General features: G+C 31.7%; 1 protein-coding gene across 1 annotated transcript in view; it reads left to right on the forward strand.

Annotated features, from left to right (window-relative positions):
• The window catches only part of CARF (calcium responsive transcription factor), a 134,384-nt gene that overhangs the window by 42,279 nt on the left and 64,721 nt on the right, over positions 1-27,384 (forward strand). The window contains exon 3 of the mRNA XM_089670569.1: positions 1,134-1,247. Within this exon, the coding sequence (XP_089526695.1) occupies positions 1,134-1,247 (114 nt within the window). The remainder of the gene's footprint in view (positions 1-1,133; positions 1,248-27,384) is intronic.

A 27,384-nucleotide genomic window follows, 5' to 3' on the forward strand; every position in this document is an offset into this window, starting at 1 on the left:
AGACAGTAATAAAAGCTTAATAAGAAGGTTTAACTTTTCACACCCTATTAAAAATGAAAGAAAAACATTTTGCCTTTACAAACACTTTAAAAGGTGGCAGATATTCTAAACTTTTTATTTCTATCCATTATAGAAATAAATGTTTGTCTAGCATTCCAACTGCGTTCTCTAAGTGCATCACAAACACTCTCTCAGCTATATATATTACTTTGGGCCCATTATACGCATTCTATATTGCATAAGATGGGACTTCTTAAAACTCCTATTTTAGTAAGTGCTTCAGTCCACAATTTTATGGGGAGGCCCAAAACATCAAGGTACTGGGGGAGTGTCACAGAATCCATAAATTCAGTCTTTTATACTCATGTCAAGTTGGACCCTAAATCCTGCCTACTAGGAATTCTAGATCAATATACATTAATAGAACACACTAAATTGGCTAGCTCTAGTGCCCTGTCCCAGGCTAGGAAGCTTATACTGCAATATTGGAAGTCTGAGCACCCACACACCCATCAGGAGTGGCTCCAGGTTATGGGACACACGCAGTAACTTGAGTGTGTTATCTTCCAACATAGAGGGTGCCCTACTAAACTAAGTTGTGGTTGGACTGGTTGGCTACTGCTGGTTTGTTGCCTCTTGACCTCGTGCTTAACAGAATTATTTGATATATTGTGTACCCTTATTAGGCTGTATGAATGAAGCGCTTGTTTATTTATGCTGCATTTCATCAATGACTGCGTAATTTGGACCATCTATACCATATGTTATAATGGTATTGCATACCAACCCATGTGTACCCTGAAGGCTTTTTATTTGCATTTGTGCTGAATATGTGTGCTTTACTTATTGTACAATTGCTCTGTAAATGTTTAATAAACTTTTCTCTGATTTAAAAAAAAATTACCCCTGTGTGCTGTTTGCTCATTTTTACTGCATAATAAAATACCATAGCCTACATGTTTCATTCTCACGTTGGTTTTAGTTGCTGTTAGGATAGAAGAGCAAAACATAAAAAGAAAGGCAATACACAACCATATACATTGTATGCATAAGAGCCTAGGTATTGTCCTTGTTACTTTGGATAATGTGTGCACTTACATTGTACTTAATTGTTTGTGTTCCATTTATTTCAGGACAGTGCCCACCAACATATATCAGCACTTGCTGAACAGTACCACCTTGTAGATCAAAATGGGCATGCCATTCACTATGAGATCCAGGCACTCCCTGGCAATAGCCCTCAAATGGTAAGCTTTCGTTTAGGGGAGGGTAGAGCAGTATCAATGTTTAAGTTTATATTTTGCATTCATTATTAAAAAATTAAACACTGGGGTCAGTGATCTTCAGGAACAAACAGCAAGACCCGTGGATTAAAGCGGTATTAAACCCAAAAGCAAACATTTATTATATTGCAGCTTACCAATTCTTAGATGTGATGACTACACTAGTTTTCTTTTTTTAGGCTTTCTTTCCTTTATTTTCATCTGGTGATCCAGCCAGTAAGTCTGTTTTTAACAGAACATGCTCCCCTGCAGTTGTGGCAGATAGAGGTTTGAGACAAACCATTTACCACTCAGGGGCACTTACAAATGTCAGTTTTTATTTATCCATGTAAAACATTTATCCCAAAAGAAAAAAAACTGGTGCTGTAACTGCTTGTGCAAATGCAGTATGAGCTGGAGTATGCCTTCAATTTTTTTGTTTATCTAAATCTGCTATTATATCTAACACTCCCCTCCCCCCAGACTTGACAATGCTGCTGTCCAAAGCTGCCCTTGTGCTCCTTCATCCAGAGTATGGGGGAACTCTAATACAGGAGGTGTGGTACTGGCCAGATCATCAGGTGAAAACAGAGGAAAAAATCTAAAAAACAAAAACTAATGCAGCCTTCACATCTAATGGTTGGTAAGCTGAATTATATTACATTTTTTGGTTTGGGGTTTAATACCACTTTAACTTTCCCTCACCTATCCTGCATATCTGCTATTCTGTGCATGTTGAAAGTCCATCATTACTGTCTTTAGGGTTAAACAAAACTGTTAAAATATAAAATAACTAGACAATCTACAATTTCTGGGGAAATTGTGTAAAGTGTTCTTGCCGCAACCTTTACCAAATGATTGATGAAATGTAAGCAGGGCACATTGCAAGCCTGATAGTGAGAAATGCATTTCAGCTTGTATTTTGAAGCTCACAGTCCAGCCTCGTGAGTCATCTGCACCTGGAGAGGGCGGAGTAGGCTCACTGTGCTGAGACAGCTGGGTTGCTATGACAACTCACTCTGAGAGGAATGTCAGCATGCATGTTCTAAACAGGCTTTTTAAACTTGCCAAGTTCAATTGCGTGCTAAAATTAGTATTAATTAAATATTAAAGAAAAGAAACATAGTGTCTTATCCGGGATATCAATTATTTATTTTTATTTTTATTTTAATTTTTTTTTTATTTTAATTTTAATTTTAATTTTATTTTTAATTTTATTTTTATTTTAATTTAATTTTAATTTTATGTTAATTTTAATTTTATTTTTATTTTAATTTTATTTTTATTTTATTTTCATTTTATTTTAATTTTATTTTTATTTTAATTTTATGTTAATTTTATTTTTATTTAATTTTTTTTTTTAATTTTAATTTTATTTTTATTTTAATTTTTATTTTTATTTTTAATTTAATTTTAATTTTAATTTTTTTTTTTTTTTTTAAATTTAATTTTTATTTTATTTTTATCCAGACTGAATAATAATACCATCTCATTTATACAGAAGGAACTGTCATTCCCACTGCAAATATTTTTTATTTATTTTAATTTTAATTTTAATTTAATTTTTATTTTATTTTTCATTTTATTTTTATTTAAATTTTAATTTTTAATTTTATTTTTATTTTAATTTAATTTTATTTTTTTATTTTAATTTTAATTTTATTTTATTTTTAACCAGACTGAATAATAACACCATCTCATTTATACAGAAGGAACTGTCATTCCCACTGCAAATATTTTTTATTTTTTATTTATATTTTTCATTCATAGTTTTTGTTTTTTCACATTGATAAATTAATTTAATTTATATATTTACACAAATCATATATTTAAGTATAATTAATTGATGTAATTATTTGATTATCGGTGGTACACTTATGAATTCATTATATCACATAAGGTAGAATATATTGGAGCGCGGTACACTACTGGCATTCGTGAACATTTTTAGTGACAGCAGGGTTAGCTGAACGTTTTGATACAAGATATGTGTAGGTGGGCTTGAAAATGAAAGAGTGATGGCAGTTTACAAATCATGTTCTGATTTTTCCTTCCACACTGCAGCTTTCTCACTTCTCACTCTAATGTGACTCAGCTGCCCCCTGAGTGACCTTTGGTGCACCTGTGACTCAGTCAGTCACAGGTGTGTGACAAGCTCTGCTCTAAACACAGTGCTCAAACTTGCCAAATTCACTGGCGATTGCCATCTTCAAACGCTTGTAGTTTTAAAAGTATAAATGCTACCGTGAAAAGGTTTATATTGTGACAATCACAAGAAACAGACCTAAATTTTGATATATAGTATGTCTCTGCAATATTAAAAATGAAGGCACAGTCGCAGTTTAAAAACGTCCCTTAAAATGTCAGGTATCTAGAGTGGAGTTTCAATGAAAGTCAATGGGAGGGGTGAGGTCCAAACAAATGGTCATATTGTGAAAACTATCAGGAGTATGTCCTAGCCGTGAACATTTTTAGTGACAGCAGGGTTAGCTGAACGTTTTGATATAAGATATGTGTAGGTGGGCTTGAAAATGACATAGTTATGGCAGTTTACAAATCATGTTCTGATTTTTCCTTTCACACTGTAGCTTTCTCACTCTAATGTGACTCAGCTGCCCCCTGAGTGACCTTTGCTTGCACCTGTTACCTCAGTCAGTCACAGGTGTGTGAGAAGCTCTGCTCTAAACAGGCTATTTAAACTTGCCAAATTCACTGGCGATTGCCATCTTCAAACGCTTGTAGTTTTAAAAGTATAAATGCTACCGTGAAAAGGTTTATACTGTGACAATCACAAGAAACAGACCTAAATTTTGATGTATAGTATGTCTCTGAAAGATAAAAAATGAAGGCACAGTCGCAGTTTAAAAATGTCCCTTAAAATTTCTTGTGTCTAAAGTGGAGTTTCAATGAAAGTCAATGGGAGGGATGAGGTCCAAACAAATGGTCATATTCTGAAAACTATCAGGAATATGTCCTAGCCGTGAACATTTTTAGTGACAGCAGGGTTAGCTGAATGTTTTGATATAAGATATGTGTAGGTGGGCTTGAAAATGAAAGAGTGATGGCAGTTTACAAATCATGTTCTGATTTTTCTGATTTTTCCTTTGCACACTCTAGCTGTGCTGTGCTGCTCAATGCATTCCTATGGGAAAATTTTGCCGCAAAAACCGCGATATTTCTTGAACGATTCGGCGAAACGTTCCACAAAGTAATAGCAATCCGATCGGGAACAATCCGCACGTTTTGATAAATTACTTGTATTTGTAGTGTAAAAACTGTGGGAGGAGTTAGCGTGGCAAATATGGCTATAATAAGAAACGGAATAAGAATAAGAATATATATGTGAGATAACAATAAGTGTTCCTTGCTATGCAAGAACACTTAACTAGACAATCTACAATTTCTGGGGAAATTGTGTAAAGTGTTCTTGCCGCAACCTTTACCAAATGATTGATGAAATGTAAGCAGGGCACATTGCAAGCCTGATAGTGAGAAATGCATTTCAGCTTGTATTTTGAAGCTCACAGTCCAGCCTCGTGAGTCATCTGCCTCTTGAGTGACCTTTGGTTGCTGCACCTGGAGAGGGCGGAGTAGGCTCACTGTGCTGAGACAGCTGGGTTGCTATGACAACTCACTCTGAGAGGAATGTCAGCATGCATGTTCTAAACAGGCTTTTTAAACTTGCCAAGTTCAATTGCGTGCTAAAATTAGTATTAATTAAATATTAAAGAAAAGAAACATAGTGTCTTATCCGGGATATCAATTATTTATTTTTATTTTTATTTTAATTTTTTTTTTTTTTAATTTTAATTTTAATTTTTATTTTATTTTATTTTTAATTTTATTTTTATTTTAATTTAATTTTAATTTTATGTTAATTTTTATTTTAATTTTATTTTTATTTTAATTTTATTTTTATTTTAATTTTATGTTAATTTTAATTTTATGTTAATTTTAATTATATTTTTATTTTATTTTAATTTTATTTTATTTTTAATTTTATTTTTAATTTTATTTTTATTTTATGTTAATTTTATTTTTATTTAATTTTTTTTTTTAATTTTAATTTTATTTTTATTTTAATTTTAATTTTTATTTTTAATTTTATTTTAATTTTAATTTTATTATTTTTTTATTTTAATTTTATTTTTATTTTATTTTTAATTTTATTTTAATTTTAATTTAATTTTAATTTAATTTTTATTTTTATCCAGACTGAATAATAATACCATCTCATTTATACAGAAGGAACTGTCATTCCCACTGCAAATATTTTTTATTTATTTTAATTTTAATTTTAATTTTATTTTTATTTTTATTTTAATTTTATTTTATTTATTTTTTTTAATTTTAATTTTATTTTATTTTTATCCAGACTGAATAATAACACCATCTCATTTATACAGAAGGAACTGTCATTCCCACTGCAAATATTTTTTATTTTTCATTTATATTTTTCATTCATAGTTTTTGTTTTTTCACATTGATAAATTAATTTATTTTATATATTTACACAAATCATATATTTAAGTATAATTAATTGATGTAATTATTTGATTATCGGTGGTACACTTATGAATTCATTATATCACATAAGGTAGAATATATTGGAGCGCGGTACACTACTGGCATTCGTGAACATTTTTAGTGACAGCAGGGTTAGCTGAACGTTTTGATATAAGATATGTGTAGGTGGGCTTGAAAATGAAAGAGTGATGGCAGTTTACAAATCATGTTCTGATTTTTCCTTCCACACTGCAGCTTTCTCACTTCTCACTCTAATGTGACTCAGCTGCCCCCTGAGTGACCTTTGGTGCACCTGTGACTCAGTCAGTCACAGGTGTGTGACAAGCTCTGCTCTAAACACAGTGCTCAAACTTGCCAAATTCACTGGCGATTGCCATCTTCAAACGCTTGTAGTTTTAAAAGTATAAATGCTACCGTGAAAAGGTTTATACTGTGACAATCACAAGAAACAGACCTAAATTTTGATGTATAGTATGTCTCTGCAATATTAAAAATGAAGGCACAGTCGCAGTTTAAAAACGTCCCTTAACATTTCAGGTGGCTGTGAGTGAAGTTTCAATGAAAGTCAATGGGAGGGGTTATTTGCAAACAAATGGTCATATTCTGAAAACTATCAGGAGTATGTCCTAGCCGTGAACATTTTTAGTGACAGCAGGGTTAGCTGAACGTTTTGATATAAGATATGTGTAGGTGGGCTTGAAAATGACATAGTTATGGCAGTTTACAAATCATGTTCTGATTTTTCCTTCCACACTGCAGCTTTCTCACTCTAATGTGACTCAGCTGCCCCCTGAGTGACCTTTGCTTGCACCTGTTACCTCAGTCAGTCACAGGTGTGTGACAGCTCTGCTCTAAACAGGCTATTTAAACTTGCCAAGTTCACTGGCGATTGCCATTTTCAAACGCTTGTAGTTTTAAAAGTATAAATGCTACCGTGAAAAGGTTTATACTGTGACAATCACAAGAAACAGACCTAAATTTTGATGTATAGTATGTCTCTGAAAGATAAAAAATGAAGGCACAGTCGCAGTTTAAAAACGTCCCTTAAAATGTCTTGTGTCTAAAGTGGAGTTTCAATGAAAGTCAATGGGAGGGATGAGGTCCAAACAAATGGTCATATTCTGAAAACTATCAGGAATATGGCTTAGCTGTGAACATGTTTAGTGACAGCAGGGTTAGCTGAACGTTTTGATATATGATATGTGTAGGTGGGCTTGAAAATGAAAGAGTGATGGCAGTTTACAAATCATGTTCTGATTTTTCTGATTTTTCCTTTACACACTCTAGCTGTGCTCTGCTGCTCAATGCATTCCTATGGGAAAATTTCGCCGCAAAAACCGCGATATTTCTTGAACGATTCGGCGAAACGTTCCACAAAGTAATAGCAATCCGATCGGGAACAATCCGCACGTTTTGATATATTACTTGTATTTGTAGTGTAAAAACTGTGGGAGGAGTTAGCGTGGCAAATATGGCTATAATAAGAAACGGAATAAGAATAAGAATATATATGTGAGATAACAATAAGTGTTCCTTGCTATGCAAGAACACTTAATTAGATTTCAAATATGGCAGAGAAGAGCGGTAAAAACAAACTGCTTAAAATTGCTCACTTCACTGGCGTCTTCACAATTTCTGTGGAAATTGTGTGGTGTTCTGGCCTCCAGGCACTGGAGTGGGTGGAGTAGCTTTTGTCTCTCTGCTTCCTGCTCACACAGCTGGGTTCCTATGGCAACTCCCTCCACACCAAGGGCAGAGTCATGGTTATAAACACAGTGCTCAAACTTGCCGACATCACTGGCGATTGCCATCTTCAAACGCTTGTAGTTTTAAAAGTATAAATGCTACCGTGAAAAGGTTTATAATGTGACAATCACAAGAAACAGACCTAAATTTTGATGTATAGTATGTCTCTGCAATATTAAAAATGAAGGCACAGTCGCAGTTTAAAAACGTCCCTTAACATTTCAGGTGGCTCTGAGTGGATTTTCAATGAAAGTCAATGGGAGGGGTTATTTGCAAACAAATGGTCATATTGTGAAAACTATCAGGAGTATGTCCTAGCCGTGAACATTTTTAGTGACAGCAGGGTTAGCTGAACGTTTTGATATAAGATATGTGTAGGTGGGCTTGAAAATGGCAGAGTGATGGCAGTTTACAAATCATGTTCTGATTTTTCCTTTCACACTGTAGCTTTCTCACTCTAATGTGACTCAGCTGCCCCCTGAGTGACCTTTGCTTGCACCTGTTACCTCAGTCAGTCACAGGTGTGTGACAGGCTCTGCTCTAAACAGGCTATTTAAACTTGCCAAATTCACTGGCGATTGCCATCTTCAAACGCTTGTAGTTTTAAAAGTATAAATGCTACCGTGAAAAGCTTTATATTGTGATAATCACAAGAAAAAGACCTACAGTTTGATGTATAGTATGTCTCTGAAAGATAACAAATGAAGGCACAGTCGCAGTTTAAAAACGTCCCTTAAAATTTCTTGTGTCTAAAGTGGAGTTTCAATGAAAGTCAATGGGAGGGATGAGGTCCAAACAAATGGTCATATTCTGAAAACTATCAGGAATATGTCCTAGCCGTGAACATTTTTAGTGACAGCAGGGTTAGCTGAATGTTTTGATATAAGATATGTGTAGGTGGGCTTGAAAATGAAAGAGTGATGGCAGTTTACAAATCATGTTCTGATTTTTCTGATTTTTCCTTTGCACACTCTAGCTGTGCTGTGCTGCTCAATGCATTCCTATGGGAAAATTTTGCCGCAAAAACCGCGATATTTCTTGAACGATTCGGCGAAACGTTCCACAAAGTAATAGCAATCCGATCGGGAACAATCCGCACGTTTTGATATATTACTTGTATTTGTAGTGTAAAAACTGTGGGAGGAGTTAGCGTGGCAAATTCGCTATAATAATAAGAATAAGAATAAGAATATACTTGTGAGATAACAATAAGTGTTCCTTGCTATGCAAGAACACTTAACTAGACAATCTACAATTTCTGGGGAAATTGTGTAAAGTGTTCTTGCCGCAACCTTTACCAAATGATTGATGAAATGTAAGCAGTGCACATTGCAAGCCTGATAGTGAGAAATGCATTTCAGCTTGTATTTTGAAGCTCACAGTCCAGCCTCGTGAGTCATCTGCCTCTTGAGTGACCTTTGGTTGCTGCACCTGGAGAGGGCGGAGTAGGCTCACTGTGCTGAGACAGCTGGGTTGCTATGACAACTCACTCTGAGAGGAATGTCAGCATGCCTGTTCTAAACAGGCTTTTTAAACTTGCCAAGTTCAATTGCTTGCTAAAATTAGTATTAATTAAATATTAAAGAAAAGAAACATAGTGTCTTATCCGGGATATCAATTATTTATTTTTATTTTTATTTTAATTTTTTTTTTATTTTTATTTTAATTTTAATATTAATTTTTATTTTATTTTATTTTTAATTTTATTTTTATTTTAATTTTATTTTTATTTTAATTTTAATTTTATTTTAATTTTAATTTTATTTTTATTTTATTTTAATTTTATTTTTATTTTTATTTTAATTTTATGTTAATTTTAATTTTAATTTTATTTTATTTTTAATTTTATTTTTATTTAAATTTTATGTTAATTTTAATTTTATTTTTATTTTAATTTTATTTTTATTTTAATTTTATGTTAATTTTATTTTTTTTTTTTTTTTAATTTAATTTTATTTTTATTTGAATTTTTATTTTTATTTTATTTTTAATTTTATTTGAATTTTAATTTTATTTTTTTTTTTATTTTAATTTTAATTTAATTTTATTTTTATCCAGACTGAATAATAACACCATCTCATTTATACAGAAGGAACTGTCATTCCCACTGCAAATATTTTTTATTTATATTTTTCATTCATAGTTTTTGTTTTTTCACATTGATAAATTAATTTATTTTATATATTTACACAAATCATATATTTAAGTATAATTAATTGATGTAATTATTTGATTATCGGTGGTACACTTATGAATTCATTATATCACATAAGGTAGAATATATTGGAGCGCGGTACACTACTAGCATTCATGAACATTTTTAGTGACAGCAGGGTTAGCTGAACGTTTTGATATAAGATATGTGTAGGTGGGCTTGAAAATGAAAGAGTGATGGCAGTTTACAAATCATGTTCTGATTTTTCCTTTCACACTGTAGCTTTCTCACTCTAATGTGACTCAGCTGCCCCCTGAGTGACCTTTGCTTGCACCTGTTACCTCAGTCAGTCACAGGTGTGTGAGAAGCTCTGCTCTAAACAGGCTATTTAAACTTGCCAAGTTCACTGGCGATATCCATTTTCAAACGCTTGTAGTTTTAAAAGTATAAATGCTACTGTGAAAAGGTTTATATTGTGACAATCACAAGAAACAGACCTAAATTTTGATATATAGTATGTCTCTGCAATATTAAAAATGAAGGCACAGTCGCAGTTTAAATACGTCCCTTAACATTTCAGGTGGCTGTGAGTGAAGTTTCAATGAAAGTCAATGGGAGGGGTGAGGTATAAACAAATGGTCATATTCTGAAAACTATCAGGAGTATGTCCTAGCCGTGAACATTTTTAGTGACAGCAGGGTTAGCTGAACGTTTTGATATAAGATATGTGTAGGTGGGCTTGAAAATGACATAGTTATGGCAGTTTACAAATCATGTTCTGATTTTTCCTTTCACACTGTAGCTTTCTCACTCTAATGTGACTCAGCTGCCCCCTGAGTGACCTTTGCTTGCACCTGTTACCTCAGTCAGTCACAGGTGTGTGAGAAGCTCTGCTCTAAACAGGCTATTTAAACTTGCCAAGTTCACTGGCGAATGCCATTTTCAAACGCTTTTAGTTTTAAAAGTATAAATGCTACCGTGAAAACGTTTATATTGTGACAATCACAAGAAACAGACCTAAATTTTGATGTATAGTATGTCTCTGAAAAATAAAAAATGAAGGCACAGTCGCAGTTTAAAAACGTCCCTTAAAATGTCTGGTGTCTAAAGTGGAGTTTCAATGAAAGTCAATGGGAGGGGTGAGGTCCAAACAAATGGTCATATTCTGAAAACTATCAGGAATATGGCTTAGCTGTGAACATTTTTAGTGACAGCAGGGTTAGCTGAACGTTTTGATATAAGATATGTGTAGGTGGGCTTGAAAATGAAAGAGTGATGGCAGTTTACAAATCATGTTCTGATTTTTCTGATTTTTCCTTTACACACTCTAGCTGTGCTCTGCTGCTCAATGCATTCCTATGGGAAAATTTCGCCGCAAAAACCGCGATATTTCTTGAACGATTTGGCGAAACGTTCCACAAAGTAATAGCAATCCGATCGGGAACAATCCGCACGTTTTGATATATTACTTGTATTTGTAGTGTAAAAACTGTGGGAGGAGTTAGCGTGGCAAATATGGCTATAATAAGAAACGGAATAAAAATAAGAACTAGACAATCTACAATTTCTGGGGAAATTGTGTAAAGTGTTCTTGCCGCAACCTTTACCAAATGATTGATGAAATGTAAGCAGTGCACATTGCAAGCCTGATAGTGAGAAATGCATTTCAGCTTGTATTTTGAAGCTCACAGTCCAGCCTGGTGAGTCATCTGCCTCTTGAGTGACCTTTGGTTGCTGCACCTGGAGAGGGCGGAGTAGGCTCACTGTGCTGAGACAGCTGGGTTGCTATGACAACTCACTCTGAGAGGAATGTCAGCATGTGTGTTCTAAACAGGCTTTTTAAACTTGCCAAGTTCAATTGCGTGCTAAAATTAGTATTAATTAAATATTAAAGAAAAGAAACATAGTGTCTTATCCGGGATATCAATTATTTATTTTTATTTTAATTTTTTTTTTATTTTAATTTTATTTTAATTTTAATTTTTATTATTTTATTTTATTTTATTTTTAATTTTATTTTTATTTTATTTTAATTTTAATTTTATGTTTTTTTTTATTTTTATTTTAATTTTATTTTTATTTTAATTTTATGTTAATTTTATTTTTATTTTAATTTTTTTTTAATTTTAATTTTATTTTTATTTTAATTTTTATTTTTATTTTATTTTTAATTTTATTTTAATTTTAATTTTATTTTTTTTTATTTTAATTAAATTTTTATTTTATTTTTATTTTTATCCAGACTGAATAATAATACCATCTCATTTATACAGAAGGAACTGTCATTCCCACTGCAAATATGGCTATAATAAGAATAAGAATTAGATTTCAAATATGGCAGAGAAGAGCGGTTAAAAACAAACTGCTTCAAATTGCTCACTTCACTGGCGTCTTCACAATTTCTGTGGAAATTGTGTGGTGTTCTGGCCTCCACACAACTGGAGTGGGCAGGTTAGCTTTTGTCTCTCTGCTTCCTGCTCACACAGCTGGGTTCCTATGGCAACTCCCTCCACACCAAGGGCAGAGTCATGGTTATAAACAAACTGCTCCAAGTTGCTGACATCACTGGCGATTGCCATCTTCAAACGGTTGTAGTTTTAAAAGTATAAATGCTACCGTGAAAAGGCTTATATTGTGACAATCACAAGAAACAGACCTAAATTTTGATATATAGTATGTCTCTGCAATATTAAAAATGAAGGCACAGTCGCAGTTTAAAAACGTCCCTTAAAATTTCTTGTGTCTAAAGTGGAGTTTCAATGAAAGTCAATGGGAGGAGTGAGGTGCAAACAAATGGTCATATTCTGAAAACTATCAGGAGTATGTCCTAGCCGTGAACATTTTTAGTGACAGCAGGGTTAGCTGAACGTTTTGATATAAGATATGTGTAGGTGGGCTTGAAAATGGCAGAGTGATGGCAGTTTACAAATCATGTTCTGATTTTTCCTTCCACATTGCAGCTTTCTCACTCTAATGTGACTCAGCTGCCCCCTGAGTGACCTTTGCTTGCACCTGTTACCTCAGTCAGTCACAGGTGTGTGAGGAGCTGTGCTCTAAACAGGCTATTTAAACTTGCCAAATTCACTGGCGATTGCCATCTTCAAACGCTTGTAGTTTTAAAAGTATAAATGCTACCGTGAAAAGGTTTATATTGTGACAATCACAAGAAAAAGACCTACAGTTTGATGTATAGTATGTCTCTGAAAGATAACAAATGAAGGCACAGTCGCAGTTTAAAAACGTCCCTTAAAATGTCTGGTGTCTAGAGTGGAGTTTCAATGAAAGTCAATGGGAGGGGTGATGTGCAAACAAATGGTCATATTCTGAAAACTATCAGGAGTATGTCCTAGCCGTGAACATTTTTAGTGACAGCAGGGTTAGCTGAACGTTTTGATATAAGATATGTGTAGGTGGGCTTGAAAATGGCAGAGTGATGGCAGTTTACAAATCATGTTCTGATTTTTCCTTTGCACACTCTAGCTGTGCTCTGCTGCCACTCTAGATGCACCATTCATTCCTATGGGAAAATTTCGCCGCAAAAACCGCGATATTTCTTGAACGATTCGGTGAAACGTTCCACAAAGTAATAGCAATCCGATCGGGAACAATCCGCACGTTTTGATATATTACTTGTCTTTGTAGTGTAAAAACTGTGGGAGGAGTTAGCGTGGCAAATTTGGCTATAATAATAAGAATAAAAATAAGAATAAGAACTAGACAATCTACAATTTCTGGGGAAATTGTGTAAAGTGTTCTTGCCGCAACCTTTACCAAATGATTGATGAAATGTAAGCAGTGCACATTGCAAGCCTGATAGTGAGAAATGCATTTCAGCTTGTATTTTGAAGCTCACAGTCCAGCCTCGTGAGTCATCTGCCTCTTGAGTGACCTTTGGTTGCTGCACCTGGAGAGGGCGGAGTAGGCTCACTGTGCTGAGACAGCTGGGTTGCTATGACAACTCACTCTGAGAGGAATGTCAGCATGCCTGTTCTAAACAGGCTTTTTAAACTTGCCAAGTTCAATTGCGTGCTAAAATTAGTATTAATTAAATATTAAAGAAAAGAAACATAGTGTCTTATCCGGGATATCAATTATTTATTTTTATTTTTTTTTTATTTTAATTTTAATTTTTATTTTATTTTATTTTTAATTTTATTTTTATTTTAATTTAATTTTAATTTTATGTTAATTTTATTTTTATTTTTATTTTAATTTTATGTTAATTTTAATTTTATTTTTATTTTATTTTAATTTTATTTTATTTTTATTTTAATTTTAATTTTATTTTTATTTTTATTTTATGTTATTTTAATTTTATTTTTATTTTAATTTTATGTTAATTTTATTTTTATTTAATTTTTTTTTTAATTTTAATTTTATTTTTATTTTAATTTTAATTTTTATTTTTAATTTTATTTTAATTTTAATTTTATTTTTTTTTTATTTTAATTTAATTTTTATTTTATTTTTATTTTTATCCAGACTGAATAATAATACCATCTCATTTATACAGAAGGAACTGTCATTCCCACTGCAAATATTTTTTATTTATTTTAATTTTAATTTAATTTTTATTTTATTTTTCATTTTATTTTTATTTTAATTTTTAATTTTATTTTTATTTTAATTTTATTTTATTTTTTTATTTTAATTTTAATTTTATTTTATTTTTATCCAGACTGAATAATAACACCATCTCATTTATACAGAAGGAACTGTCATTCCCACTGCAAATATTTTTTATTTTTTATTTATATTTTTCATTCATAGTTTTTGTTTTTTCACATTGATAAATTAATTTATTTTATATATTTACACAAATCATATATTTAAGTATAATTAATTGATGTAATTATTTGATTATCGGTGGCACACTTATGAATTCATTATATCACATAAGGTAGAATATATTGGAGCGCGGTACACTACTGGCATTCGTGAACATTTTTAGTGACAGCAGGGTTAGCTGAACGTTTTGATATAAGATATGTGTAGGTGGGCTTGAAAATGACATAGTTATGGCAGTTTACAAATCATGTTCTGATTTTTCCTTTCACACTGCAGCTTTCTTACTCTAATGTGACTCAGCTGCCCCCTGAGTGACCTTTGGTTGCACCTGTTACCTCAGTCAGTCACAGGTGTGTGACAAATTCTGCTCTAAACAGGCTATTTAAACTTGCCAAGTTCACTGGCGATTGCCATTTTCAAACGCTTGTAGTTTTAAAAGTATAAATGCTACAGTGAAAAGGTTTATACTGTGACAATCACAAGAAAAAGACCTAAATTTTGATGTATAGTATGTCTCTGCAATATTAAAAATGAAGGCACAGTCGCAGTTTAAAAACGTCCCTTAAAATGTCTGGTGTCTAGAGTGGAGTTTCAATGAAAGTCTATGGGAGGGGTGATGTGCAAACAAATGGTCATATTCTGAAAACTATCAGGAGTATGTCCTAGCCGTGAACATTTTTAGTGACAGCAGGGTTAGCTGAACGTTTTGATATAAGATATGTGTAGGTGGGCTTGAAAATGGCAGAGTGATGGCAGTTTACAAATCATGTTCTGATTTTTCTGATTTTTCCTTTGCACACTCTAGCTGTGCTGTGCTGCTCAATGCATTCCTATGGGAAAATTTCGCCGCAAAAACCGCGATATTTCTTGAACGATTTGGCGAAACGTTCCACAAAGTAATAGCAATCCGATCGGGATCAATGCGCACGTTTTGATATATTACTTGTCTTTGTAGTGTAAAAACTGTGGGAGGAGTTAGCGTGGCAAATATGGCTATAATAAGAATAAGAATAAGAATAAGAATATATATGTGAGATAACAATAAGTGTTCCTTGCTATGCAAGAACACTTAATAAGAATATATTTGTGAGATAACAATAAGTGTTCCTTGCTATGCAAGAACACTTAATAAGAATATATATGTGAGATAACAATAAGTGTTCCTTGCTATGCAAGAACACTTAATAAGAATAAGAACTAGACAATCTACAATTTCTGGGGAAATTGTGTAAAGTGTTCTTGCCGCAACCTTTACCAAATGATTGATGAAATGTAAGCAGTGCACATTGCAAGCCTGATAGTGAGAAATGCATTTCAGCTTGTATTTTGAAGCTCACAGTCCAGCCTCGTGAGTCATCTGCCTCTTGAGTGACCTTTGGTTGCTGCACCTGGAGAGGGCGGAGTAGGCTCACTGTGCTGAGACAGCTGGGTTGCTATGACAACTCACTCTGAGAGGAATGTCAGCATGCCTGTTCTAAACAGGCTTTTTAAACTTGCCAAGTTCAATTGCGTGCTAAAATTAGTATTAATTAAATATTAAAGAAAAGAAACATAGTGTCTTCTCCGGGATATCAATTATTTATTTTTATTTTAATTTTAATTTTTATTTTATTTTATTTTAATTTTAATTTTATTTTTATTTTAATTTTAATTTTAATTTTTATTTTATTTTATATTTTATTTTTAATTTTATTTTAATTTTATTTTAATTTTATTTTTATTTTATTTTTATTTATTTTTTTTTTAATTTTATTTTTATTTTTATTTTTATTTTAATTTTATTTTAATTTTATGTTAATTTTAATTTTATTTTTATTTTAATTTTAATTTTATTTTATTTTTAATTTTATTTTTTTTTTATTTTAATTTAATTTTTATTTTATTTTTATCCAGACTGAATAATAACACCATCTCATTTATACAGAAGGAACTGTCATTCCCACTGCAAATATTTTTTATTTTTTATTTATATTTTTCATTCATAGTTTTTGTTTTTTCACATTGATAAATTAATTTATTTTATATATTTACACAAATCATATATTTAAGTATAATTAATTGATGTAATTATTTGATTATCGGTGGTACACTTATGAATTCATTATATCACATAAGGTAGAATATATTGGAGCGCGGTACACTACTGGCATTCGTGAACATTTTTAGTGACAGCAGGGTTAGCTGAACGTTTTGATATAAGATATGTGTAGGTGGGCTTGAAAATGACATAGTTATGGCAGTTTACAAATCATGTTCTGATTTTTCCTTTCACACTGCAGCTTTCTTACTCTAATGTGACTCAGCTGCCCCCTGAGTGACCTTTGGTTGCACCTGTTACCTCAGTCAGTCACAGGTGTGTGACAAATTCTGCTCTAAACAGGTTGTTTAAACTTGCCAAGTTCACTGGCGATTGCCATTTTCAAACGCTTGTAGTTTTAAAAGTATAAATGCTACCGTGAAAAGGTTTATATTGCGACAATCACAAGAAAAAGACCTAAATTTTGATGTATAGTATGTCTCTGCAATATTAAAAATGAAGGCACAGTCGCAGTTTAAAAACGTCCCTTAAAATGTCTGGTGTCTAGAGTGGAGTTTCAATGAAAGTCAATGGGAGGGGTGATGTGCAAACAAATGGTCATATTCTGAAAACTATCAGGAGTATGTCCTAGCCGTGAACATTTTTAGTGACAGCAGGGTTAGCTGAACGTTTTGATATAAGATATGTGTAGGTGGGCTTGAAAATGGCAGAGTGATGGCAGTTTACAAATCATGTTCTGATTTTTCTGATTTTTCCTTTGCACACTCTAGCTGTGCTGTGCTGCTCAATGCATTCCTATGGGAAAATTTCGCCGCAAAAACCGCGATATTTCTTGAATGATTTGGCGAAACGTTCCACAAAGTAATAGCAATCCGATCGGGATCAATGCGCACGTTTTGATATATTACTTGTCTTTGTAGTGTAAAAACTGTGGGAGGAGTTAGCGTGGCAAATATGGCTATAATAAGAATAAGAATAAGAATAAGAATATATATGTGAGATAACAATAAGTGTTCCTTGCTATGCAAGAACACTTAACTAGACAATCTACAATTTCTGGGGAAATTGTGTAAAGTGTTCTTGCCGCAACCTTTACCAAATGATTGATGAAATGTAAGCAGTGCACATTGCAAGCCTGATAGTGAGAAATGCATTTCAGCTTGTATTTTGAAGCTCACAGTCCAGCCTCGTGAGTCATCTGCCTCTTGAGTGACCTTTGGTTGCTGCACCTGGAGAGGGCGGAGTAGGCTCACTGTGCTGAGACAGCTGGGTTGCTATGACAACTCACTCTGAGAGGAATGTCAGCATGCCTGTTCTAAACAGGCTTTTTAAACTTGCCAAGTTCAATTGCGTGCTAAAATTAGTATTAATTAAATATTAAAGAAAAGAAACATAGTGTCTTCTCCGGGATATCAATTATTTATTTTTATTTTTATTTTATTTTTATTTTATTTTATTTTATTTTTAATTTTATTTTAATTTTAATTTTTATTTTTATTTTATTTTATTTTTATTTTAATTTTATTTTAATTTTATTTTTATTTTATTTTTATTTTTATTTTTATTTTATTTTTATTTTATTTTTATTTTAATTTTATTTTAATTTTAATTTTAATTTTATTTTATTTTTAATTTTATTTTTATTTTTATTTTTATTTTATTTTTATTTTAATTTTATGTTAATTTTAATTTTATTTTTATTTTAATTTAATTTTTATTTTATTTTTATCCAGACTGAATAATAATACCATCTCATTTATACAGAAGGAACTGTCATTCCCACTGCAAATATTTTTTATTTTTTATTTATATTTTTCATTCATAGTTTTTGTTTTTTCACATTGATAAATTAATTTATTTTATATATTTACACAAATCATATATTTAAGTATAATTAATTGATGTAATTATTTGATTATCGGTGGTACACTTATGAATTCATTATATCACATAAGGTAGAATATATTGGAGCGCGGTACAGTACTGGCATTCGTGAACATTTTTAGTGACAGCAGGGTTAGCTGAACGTTTTGATATAAGATATGTGTAGGTGGGCTTGAAAATGACACAGTGATGGCAGTTTACAAATCATGTTCTGATTTTTCCTTTCACACTGCAGCTTTCTCACTCTAATGTGACTCAGCTGCCCCCTGAGTGACCTTTGGTTGCACCTGTTACCTCAGTCAGTCACAGGTGTGTGAGAATCTCTGCTCTAAACAGGCTGTTTAAACTTGCCAAGTTCACTGGCGATTGCCATTTTCAAACGCTTGTAGTTTTAAAAGTATAAATGCTACCATGAAAAGGTTTATATTGTGACAATCACAAGAAAAAGACCTAAATTTTGATATATAGTATGTCTCTGCAATATTAAAAATGAAGGCACAGTCGCAGTTTAAAAACGTCCCTTAAAATGTCAGGTATCTAGAGTGGAGTTTCAATGAAAGTCAATAGGAGGGGTGAGGTGCAAACACATGGTCATATTCTGAAAACTATCAGGAGTATGTCCTAGCCGTGAACATTTTTAGTGACAGCAGGGTTAGCTGAACGTTTTGATATAAGATATGTGTAGGTGGGCTTGAAAATGACATAGTTATGGCAGTTTACAAATCATGTTCTGATTTTTCCTGTCACACTGCAGCTTTCTCACTCTAATGTGACTCAGCTGCCCCCTGAGTGACCTTTGCTTGCACCTGTTACCTCAGTCAGTCACAGGTGTGTGACAGCTCTGCTCTAAACAGGCTGTTTAAACTTGCCAAATTCACTGGCGATTGCCATCTTCAAACGCTTGTAGTTTTAAAAGTATAAATGCTACCGTGAAAAGGTTTATATTGTGACAATCACAAGAAAAAGACCTACAGTTTGATGTATAGTATGTCTCTGAAAGATAACAAATGAAGGCACAGTCGCAGTTTAAAAACGTCCCTTAAAATGTCTGGTGTCTAGAGTGGAGTTTCAATGAAAGTCAATGGGAGGGGTGATGTGCAAACAAATGGTCATATTCTGAAAACTATCAGGAGTATGTCCTAGCCGTGAACATTTTTAGTGACAGCAGGGTTAGCTGAACATTTTGATATAAGATATGTGTAGGTGGGCTTGAAAATGGCAGAGTGATGGCAGTTTACAAATCATGTTCTGATTTTTCCTTCTACACTCTAGATTTGTCACTTCTCACTCTAGTTGCTCAATGCATTCCTATGGGAAAATGTCGCCACAAAAACCGCGATATTTCGTGAACGATTCGGCGAAACGTTCCACAAAGTAATAGCAATCCGATCGGGAACAATCCGCACGTTTTGATATATTACTTGTCTTTGTAGTGTAAAAACTGTGGGAGGAGTTAGCGTGGCAAATTCGCTATAATAATAAGAATAAGAATAAGAATAAGAATATACTTGTGAGATAACAATAAGTGTTCCTTGCTATGCAAGAACACTTAATAAGAATAAGAACTAGACAATCTACAATTTCTGGGGAAATTGTGTAAAGTGTTCTTGCCGCAACCTTTACCAAATGATTGATGAAATGTAAGCAGTGCACATTGCAAGCCTGATAGTGAGAAATGCATTTCAGCTTGTATTTTGAAGCTCACAGTCCAGCCTCGTGAGTCATCTGCCTCTTGAGTGACCTTTGGTTGCTGCACCTGGAGAGGGCGGAGTAGGCTCACTGTGCTGAGACAGCTGGGTTGCTATGACAACTCACTCTGAGAGGAATGTCAGCATGCCTGTTCTAAACAGGCTTTTTAAACTTGCCAAGTTCAATTGCGTGCTAAAATTAGTATTAATTAAATATTAAAGAAAAGAAACATAGTGTCTTATCCGGGATATCAATTATTTATTTTTATTTTTTTTTTATTTTAATTTTAATTTTTATTTTATTTTATTTTTAATTTTATTTTTATTTTAATTTAATTTTAATTTTATGTTAATTTTATTTTTATTTTTATTTTAATTTTATGTTAATTTTAATTTTATTTTTATTTTATTTTAATTTTATTTTATTTTTATTTTAATTTTAATTTTATTTTTATTTTTATTTTATGTTATTTTAATTTTATTTTTATTTTAATTTTATGTTAATTTTATTTTTATTTAATTTTTTTTTTAATTTTAATTTTATTTTTATTTTAATTTTAATTTTTATTTTTAATTTTATTTTAATTTTAATTTTATTTTTTTTTTATTTTAATTTAATTTTTATTTTATTTTTATCCAGACTGAATAATAATACCATCTCATTTATACAGAAGGAACTGTCATTCCCACTGCAAATATTTTTTATTTATTTTAATTTTAATTTAATTTTTATTTTATTTTTCATTTTATTTTTATTTTAATTTTTAATTTTATTTTTATTTTAATTTTATTTTATTTTTTTATTTTAATTTTAATTTTATTTTATTTTTATCCAGACTGAATAATAACACCATCTCATTTATACAGAAGGAACTGTCATTCCCACTGCAAATATTTTTTATTTTTTATTTATATTTTTCATTCATAGTTTTTGTTTTTTCACATTGATAAATTAATTTATTTTATATATTTACACAAATCATATATTTAAGTATAATTAATTGATGTAATTATTTGATTATCGGTGGCACACTTATGAATTCATTATATCACATAAGGTAGAATATATTGGAGCGCGGTACACTACTGGCATTCGTGAACATTTTTAGTGACAGCAGGGTTAGCTGAACGTTTTGATATAAGATATGTGTAGGTGGGCTTGAAAATGACATAGTTATGGCAGTTTACAAATCATGTTCTGATTTTTCCTTTCACACTGCAGCTTTCTTACTCTAATGTGACTCAGCTGCCCCCTGAGTGACCTTTGGTTGCACCTGTTACCTCAGTCAGTCACAGGTGTGTGACAAATTCTGCTCTAAACAGGCTATTTAAACTTGCCAAGTTCACTGGCGATTGCCATTTTCAAACGCTTGTAGTTTTAAAAGTATAAATGCTACAGTGAAAAGGTTTATACTGTGACAATCACAAGAAAAAGACCTAAATTTTGATGTATAGTATGTCTCTGCAATATTAAAAATGAAGGCACAGTCGCAGTTTAAAAACGTCCCTTAAAATGTCTGGTGTCTAGAGTGGAGTTTCAATGAAAGTCTATGGGAGGGGTGATGTGCAAACAAATGGTCATATTCTGAAAACTATCAGGAGTATGTCCTAGCCGTGAACATTTTTAGTGACAGCAGGGTTAGCTGAACGTTTTGATATAAGATATGTGTAGGTGGGCTTGAAAATGGCAGAGTGATGGCAGTTTACAAATCATGTTCTGATTTTTCTGATTTTTCCTTTGCACACTCTAGCTGTGCTGTGCTGCTCAATGCATTCCTATGGGAAAATTTCGCCGCAAAAACCGCGATATTTCTTGAACGATTTGGCGAAACGTTCCACAAAGTAATAGCAATCCGATCGGGATCAATGCGCACGTTTTGATATATTACTTGTCTTTGTAGTGTAAAAACTGTGGGAGGAGTTAGCGTGGCAAATATGGCTATAATAAGAATAAGAATAAGAATAAGAATATATATGTGAGATAACAATAAGTGTTCCTTGCTATGCAAGAACACTTAATAAGAATATATTTGTGAGATAACAATAAGTGTTCCTTGCTATGCAAGAACACTTAATAAGAATATATATGTGAGATAACAATAAGTGTTCCTTGCTATGCAAGAACACTTAATAAGAATAAGAACTAGACAATCTACAATTTCTGGGGAAATTGTGTAAAGTGTTCTTGCCGCAACCTTTACCAAATGATTGATGAAATGTAAGCAGTGCACATTGCAAGCCTGATAGTGAGAAATGCATTTCAGCTTGTATTTTGAAGCTCACAGTCCAGCCTCGTGAGTCATCTGCCTCTTGAGTGACCTTTGGTTGCTGCACCTGGAGAGGGCGGAGTAGGCTCACTGTGCTGAGACAGCTGGGTTGCTATGACAACTCACTCTGAGAGGAATGTCAGCATGCCTGTTCTAAACAGGCTTTTTAAACTTGCCAAGTTCAATTGCGTGCTAAAATTAGTATTAATTAAATATTAAAGAAAAGAAACATAGTGTCTTCTCCGGGATATCAATTATTTATTTTTATTTTAATTTTAATTTTTATTTTATTTTATTTTAATTTTAATTTTATTTTTATTTTAATTTTAATTTTAATTTTTATTTTATTTTATATTTTATTTTTAATTTTATTTTAATTTTATTTTAATTTTATTTTTATTTTATTTTTATTTATTTTTTTTTTAATTTTATTTTTATTTTTATTTTTATTTTAATTTTATTTTAATTTTATGTTAATTTTAATTTTATTTTTATTTTAATTTTAATTTTATTTTATTTTTAATTTTATTTTTTTTTTATTTTAATTTAATTTTTATTTTATTTTTATCCAGACTGAATAATAACACCATCTCATTTATACAGAAGGAACTGTCATTCCCACTGCAAATATTTTTTATTTTTTATTTATATTTTTCATTCATAGTTTTTGTTTTTTCACATTGATAAATTAATTTATTTTATATATTTACACAAATCATATATTTAAGTATAATTAATTGATGTAATTATTTGATTATCGGTGGTACACTTATGAATTCATTATATCACATAAGGTAGAATATATTGGAGCGCGGTACACTACTGGCATTCGTGAACATTTTTAGTGACAGCAGGGTTAGCTGAACGTTTTGATATAAGATATGTGTAGGTGGGCTTGAAAATGACATAGTTATGGCAGTTTACAAATCATGTTCTGATTTTTCCTTTCACACTGCAGCTTTCTTACTCTAATGTGACTCAGCTGCCCCCTGAGTGACCTTTGGTTGCACCTGTTACCTCAGTCAGTCACAGGTGTGTGACAAATTCTGCTCTAAACAGGTTGTTTAAACTTGCCAAGTTCACTGGCGATTGCCATTTTCAAACGCTTGTAGTTTTAAAAGTATAAATGCTACCGTGAAAAGGTTTATATTGCGACAATCACAAGAAAAAGACCTAAATTTTGATGTATAGTATGTCTCTGCAATATTAAAAATGAAGGCACAGTCGCAGTTTAAAAACGTCCCTTAAAATGTCTGGTGTCTAGAGTGGAGTTTCAATGAAAGTCAATGGGAGGGGTGATGTGCAAACAAATGGTCATATTCTGAAAACTATCAGGAGTATGTCCTAGCCGTGAACATTTTTAGTGACAGCAGGGTTAGCTGAACGTTTTGATATAAGATATGTGTAGGTGGGCTTGAAAATGGCAGAGTGATGGCAGTTTACAAATCATGTTCTGATTTTTCTGATTTTTCCTTTGCACACTCTAGCTGTGCTGTGCTGCTCAATGCATTCCTATGGGAAAATTTCGCCGCAAAAACCGCGATATTTCTTGAATGATTTGGCGAAACGTTCCACAAAGTAATAGCAATCCGATCGGGATCAATGCGCACGTTTTGATATATTACTTGTCTTTGTAGTGTAAAAACTGTGGGAGGAGTTAGCGTGGCAAATATGGCTATAATAAGAATAAGAATAAGAATAAGAATATATATGTGAGATAACAATAAGTGTTCCTTGCTATGCAAGAACACTTAACTAGACAATCTACAATTTCTGGGGAAATTGTGTAAAGTGTTCTTGCCGCAACCTTTACCAAATGATTGATGAAATGTAAGCAGTGCACATTGCAAGCCTGATAGTGAGAAATGCATTTCAGCTTGTATTTTGAAGCTCACAGTCCAGCCTCGTGAGTCATCTGCCTCTTGAGTGACCTTTGGTTGCTGCACCTGGAGAGGGCGGAGTAGGCTCACTGTGCTGAGACAGCTGGGTTGCTATGACAACTCACTCTGAGAGGAATGTCAGCATGCCTGTTCTAAACAGGCTTTTTAAACTTGCCAAGTTCAATTGCGTGCTAAAATTAGTATTAATTAAATATTAAAGAAAAGAAACATAGTGTCTTCTCCGGGATATCAATTATTTATTTTTATTTTAATTTTATTTTTATTTTATTTTATTTTATTTTTAATTTTATTTTAATTTTAATTTTTATTTTTATTTTATTTTATTTTTATTTTAATTTTATTTTAATTTTATTTTTATTTTATTTTTATTTTTATTTTTATTTTATTTTTATTTTATTTTTATTTTAATTTTATTTTAATTTTAATTTTAATTTTATTTTATTTTTAATTTTATTTTTATTTTTATTTTTATTTTATTTTTATTTTAATTTTATGTTAATTTTAATTTTATTTTTATTTTAATTTAATTTTTATTTTATTTTTATCCAGACTGAATAATAATACCATCTCATTTATACAGAAGGAACTGTCATTCCCACTGCAAATATTTTTTATTTTTTATTTATATTTTTCATTCATAGTTTTTGTTTTTTCACATTGATAAATTAATTTATTTTATATATTTACACAAATCATATATTTAAGTATAATTAATTGATGTAATTATTTGATTATCGGTGGTACACTTATGAATTCATTATATCACATAAGGTAGAATATATTGGAGCGCGGTACAGTACTGGCATTCGTGAACATTTTTAGTGACAGCAGGGTTAGCTGAACGTTTTGATATAAGATATGTGTAGGTGGGCTTGAAAATGACACAGTGATGGCAGTTTACAAATCATGTTCTGATTTTTCCTTTCACACTGCAGCTTTCTCACTCTAATGTGACTCAGCTGCCCCCTGAGTGACCTTTGGTTGCACCTGTTACCTCAGTCAGTCACAGGTGTGTGAGAATCTCTGCTCTAAACAGGCTGTTTAAACTTGCCAAGTTCACTGGCGATTGCCATTTTCAAACGCTTGTAGTTTTAAAAGTATAAATGCTACCATGAAAAGGTTTATATTGTGACAATCACAAGAAAAAGACCTAAATTTTGATATATAGTATGTCTCTGCAATATTAAAAATGAAGGCACAGTCGCAGTTTAAAAACGTCCCTTAAAATGTCAGGTATCTAGAGTGGAGTTTCAATGAAAGTCAATAGGAGGGGTGAGGTGCAAACACATGGTCATATTCTGAAAACTATCAGGAGTATGTCCTAGCCGTGAACATTTTTAGTGACAGCAGGGTTAGCTGAACGTTTTGATATAAGATATGTGTAGGTGGGCTTGAAAATGACATAGTTATGGCAGTTTACAAATCATGTTCTGATTTTTCCTGTCACACTGCAGCTTTCTCACTCTAATGTGACTCAGCTGCCCCCTGAGTGACCTTTGCTTGCACCTGTTACCTCAGTCAGTCACAGGTGTGTGACAGCTCTGCTCTAAACAGGCTGTTTAAACTTGCCAAATTCACTGGCGATTGCCATCTTCAAACGCTTGTAGTTTTAAAAGTATAAATGCTACCGTGAAAAGGTTTATATTGTGACAATCACAAGAAAAAGACCTACAGTTTGATGTATAGTATGTCTCTGAAAGATAACAAATGAAGGCACAGTCGCAGTTTAAAAACGTCCCTTAAAATGTCTGGTGTCTAGAGTGGAGTTTCAATGAAAGTCAATGGGAGGGGTGATGTGCAAACAAATGGTCATATTCTGAAAACTATCAGGAGTATGTCCTAGCCGTGAACATTTTTAGTGACAGCAGGGTTAGCTGAACATTTTGATATAAGATATGTGTAGGTGGGCTTGAAAATGGCAGAGTGATGGCAGTTTACAAATCATGTTCTGATTTTTCCTTCTACACTCTAGATTTGTCACTTCTCACTCTAGTTGCTCAATGCATTCCTATGGGAAAATGTCGCCACAAAAACCGCGATATTTCGTGAACGATTCGGCGAAACGTTCCACAAAGTAATAGCAATCCGATCGGGAACAATCCGCACGTTTTGATATATTACTTGTCTTTGTAGTGTAAAAACTGTGGGAGGAGTTAGCGTGGCAAATTCGCTATAATAATAAGAATAAGAATAAGAATAAGAATATACTTGTGAGATAACAATAAGTGTTCCTTGCTATGCAAGAACACTTAATAAGAATATATTTGTGAGATAACAATAAGTGTTCCTTGCTATGCAAGAACACTTAACTAGACAATCTACAATTTCTGGGGAAATTGTGTAAAGTGTTCTTGCCGCAACCTTTACCAAATGATTGATGAAATGTAAGCAGTGCACATTGCAAGCCTGATAGTGAGAAATGCATTTCAGCTTGTATTTTGAAGCTCACAGTCCAGCCTCGTGAGTCATCTGCCTCTTGAGTGACCTTTGGTTGCTGCACCTGGAGAGGGCGGAGTAGGCTCACTGTGCTGAGACAGCTGGGTTGCTATGACAACTCACTCTGAGAGGAATGTCAGCATGCCTGTTCTAAACAGGCTTTTTAAACTTGCCAAGTTCAATTGCGTGCTAAAATTAGTATTAATTAAATATTAAAGAAAAGAAACATAGTGTCTTATCCGGGATATCAATTATTTATTTTTATTTTAATTTTTTTTTTTATTTTAATTTTTATTTTATTTTATTTTATTTTTATTTTAATTTTAATTTTAATTTTATTTTAATTTTATGTTAATTTTAATTTTATTTTTATTTTAATTTTATGTTAATTTTAATTTTATTTTTATTTTAATTTTATTTTTATTTTAATTTTATGTTAATTTTATTTTTATTTTTATTTTTTTTTTAATTTAATTTTATTTTTATTTTAATTTTTATTTTTATTTAATTTTTAATTTTATTTTAATTTTAATTTTATTTTAATTTTATGTTAATTTTAATTTTATTTTTATTTTATTTTAATTTTATTTTTATTTTTATTTTAATTTTATGTTAATTTTAATTTTATTTTTATTTTAATTTCATTTTTATTTTAATTTTATGTTAATTTTATTTTTATTTTTATTTTTTTT

Source organism: Staurois parvus, unplaced genomic scaffold (genome assembly GCF_062004578.1).
Source record: "Staurois parvus isolate SC_StPar_1 unplaced genomic scaffold, SC_StPar_1.0 ptg000011l, whole genome shotgun sequence".
Taxonomy (NCBI): domain Eukaryota; kingdom Metazoa; phylum Chordata; class Amphibia; order Anura; family Ranidae; genus Staurois; species Staurois parvus.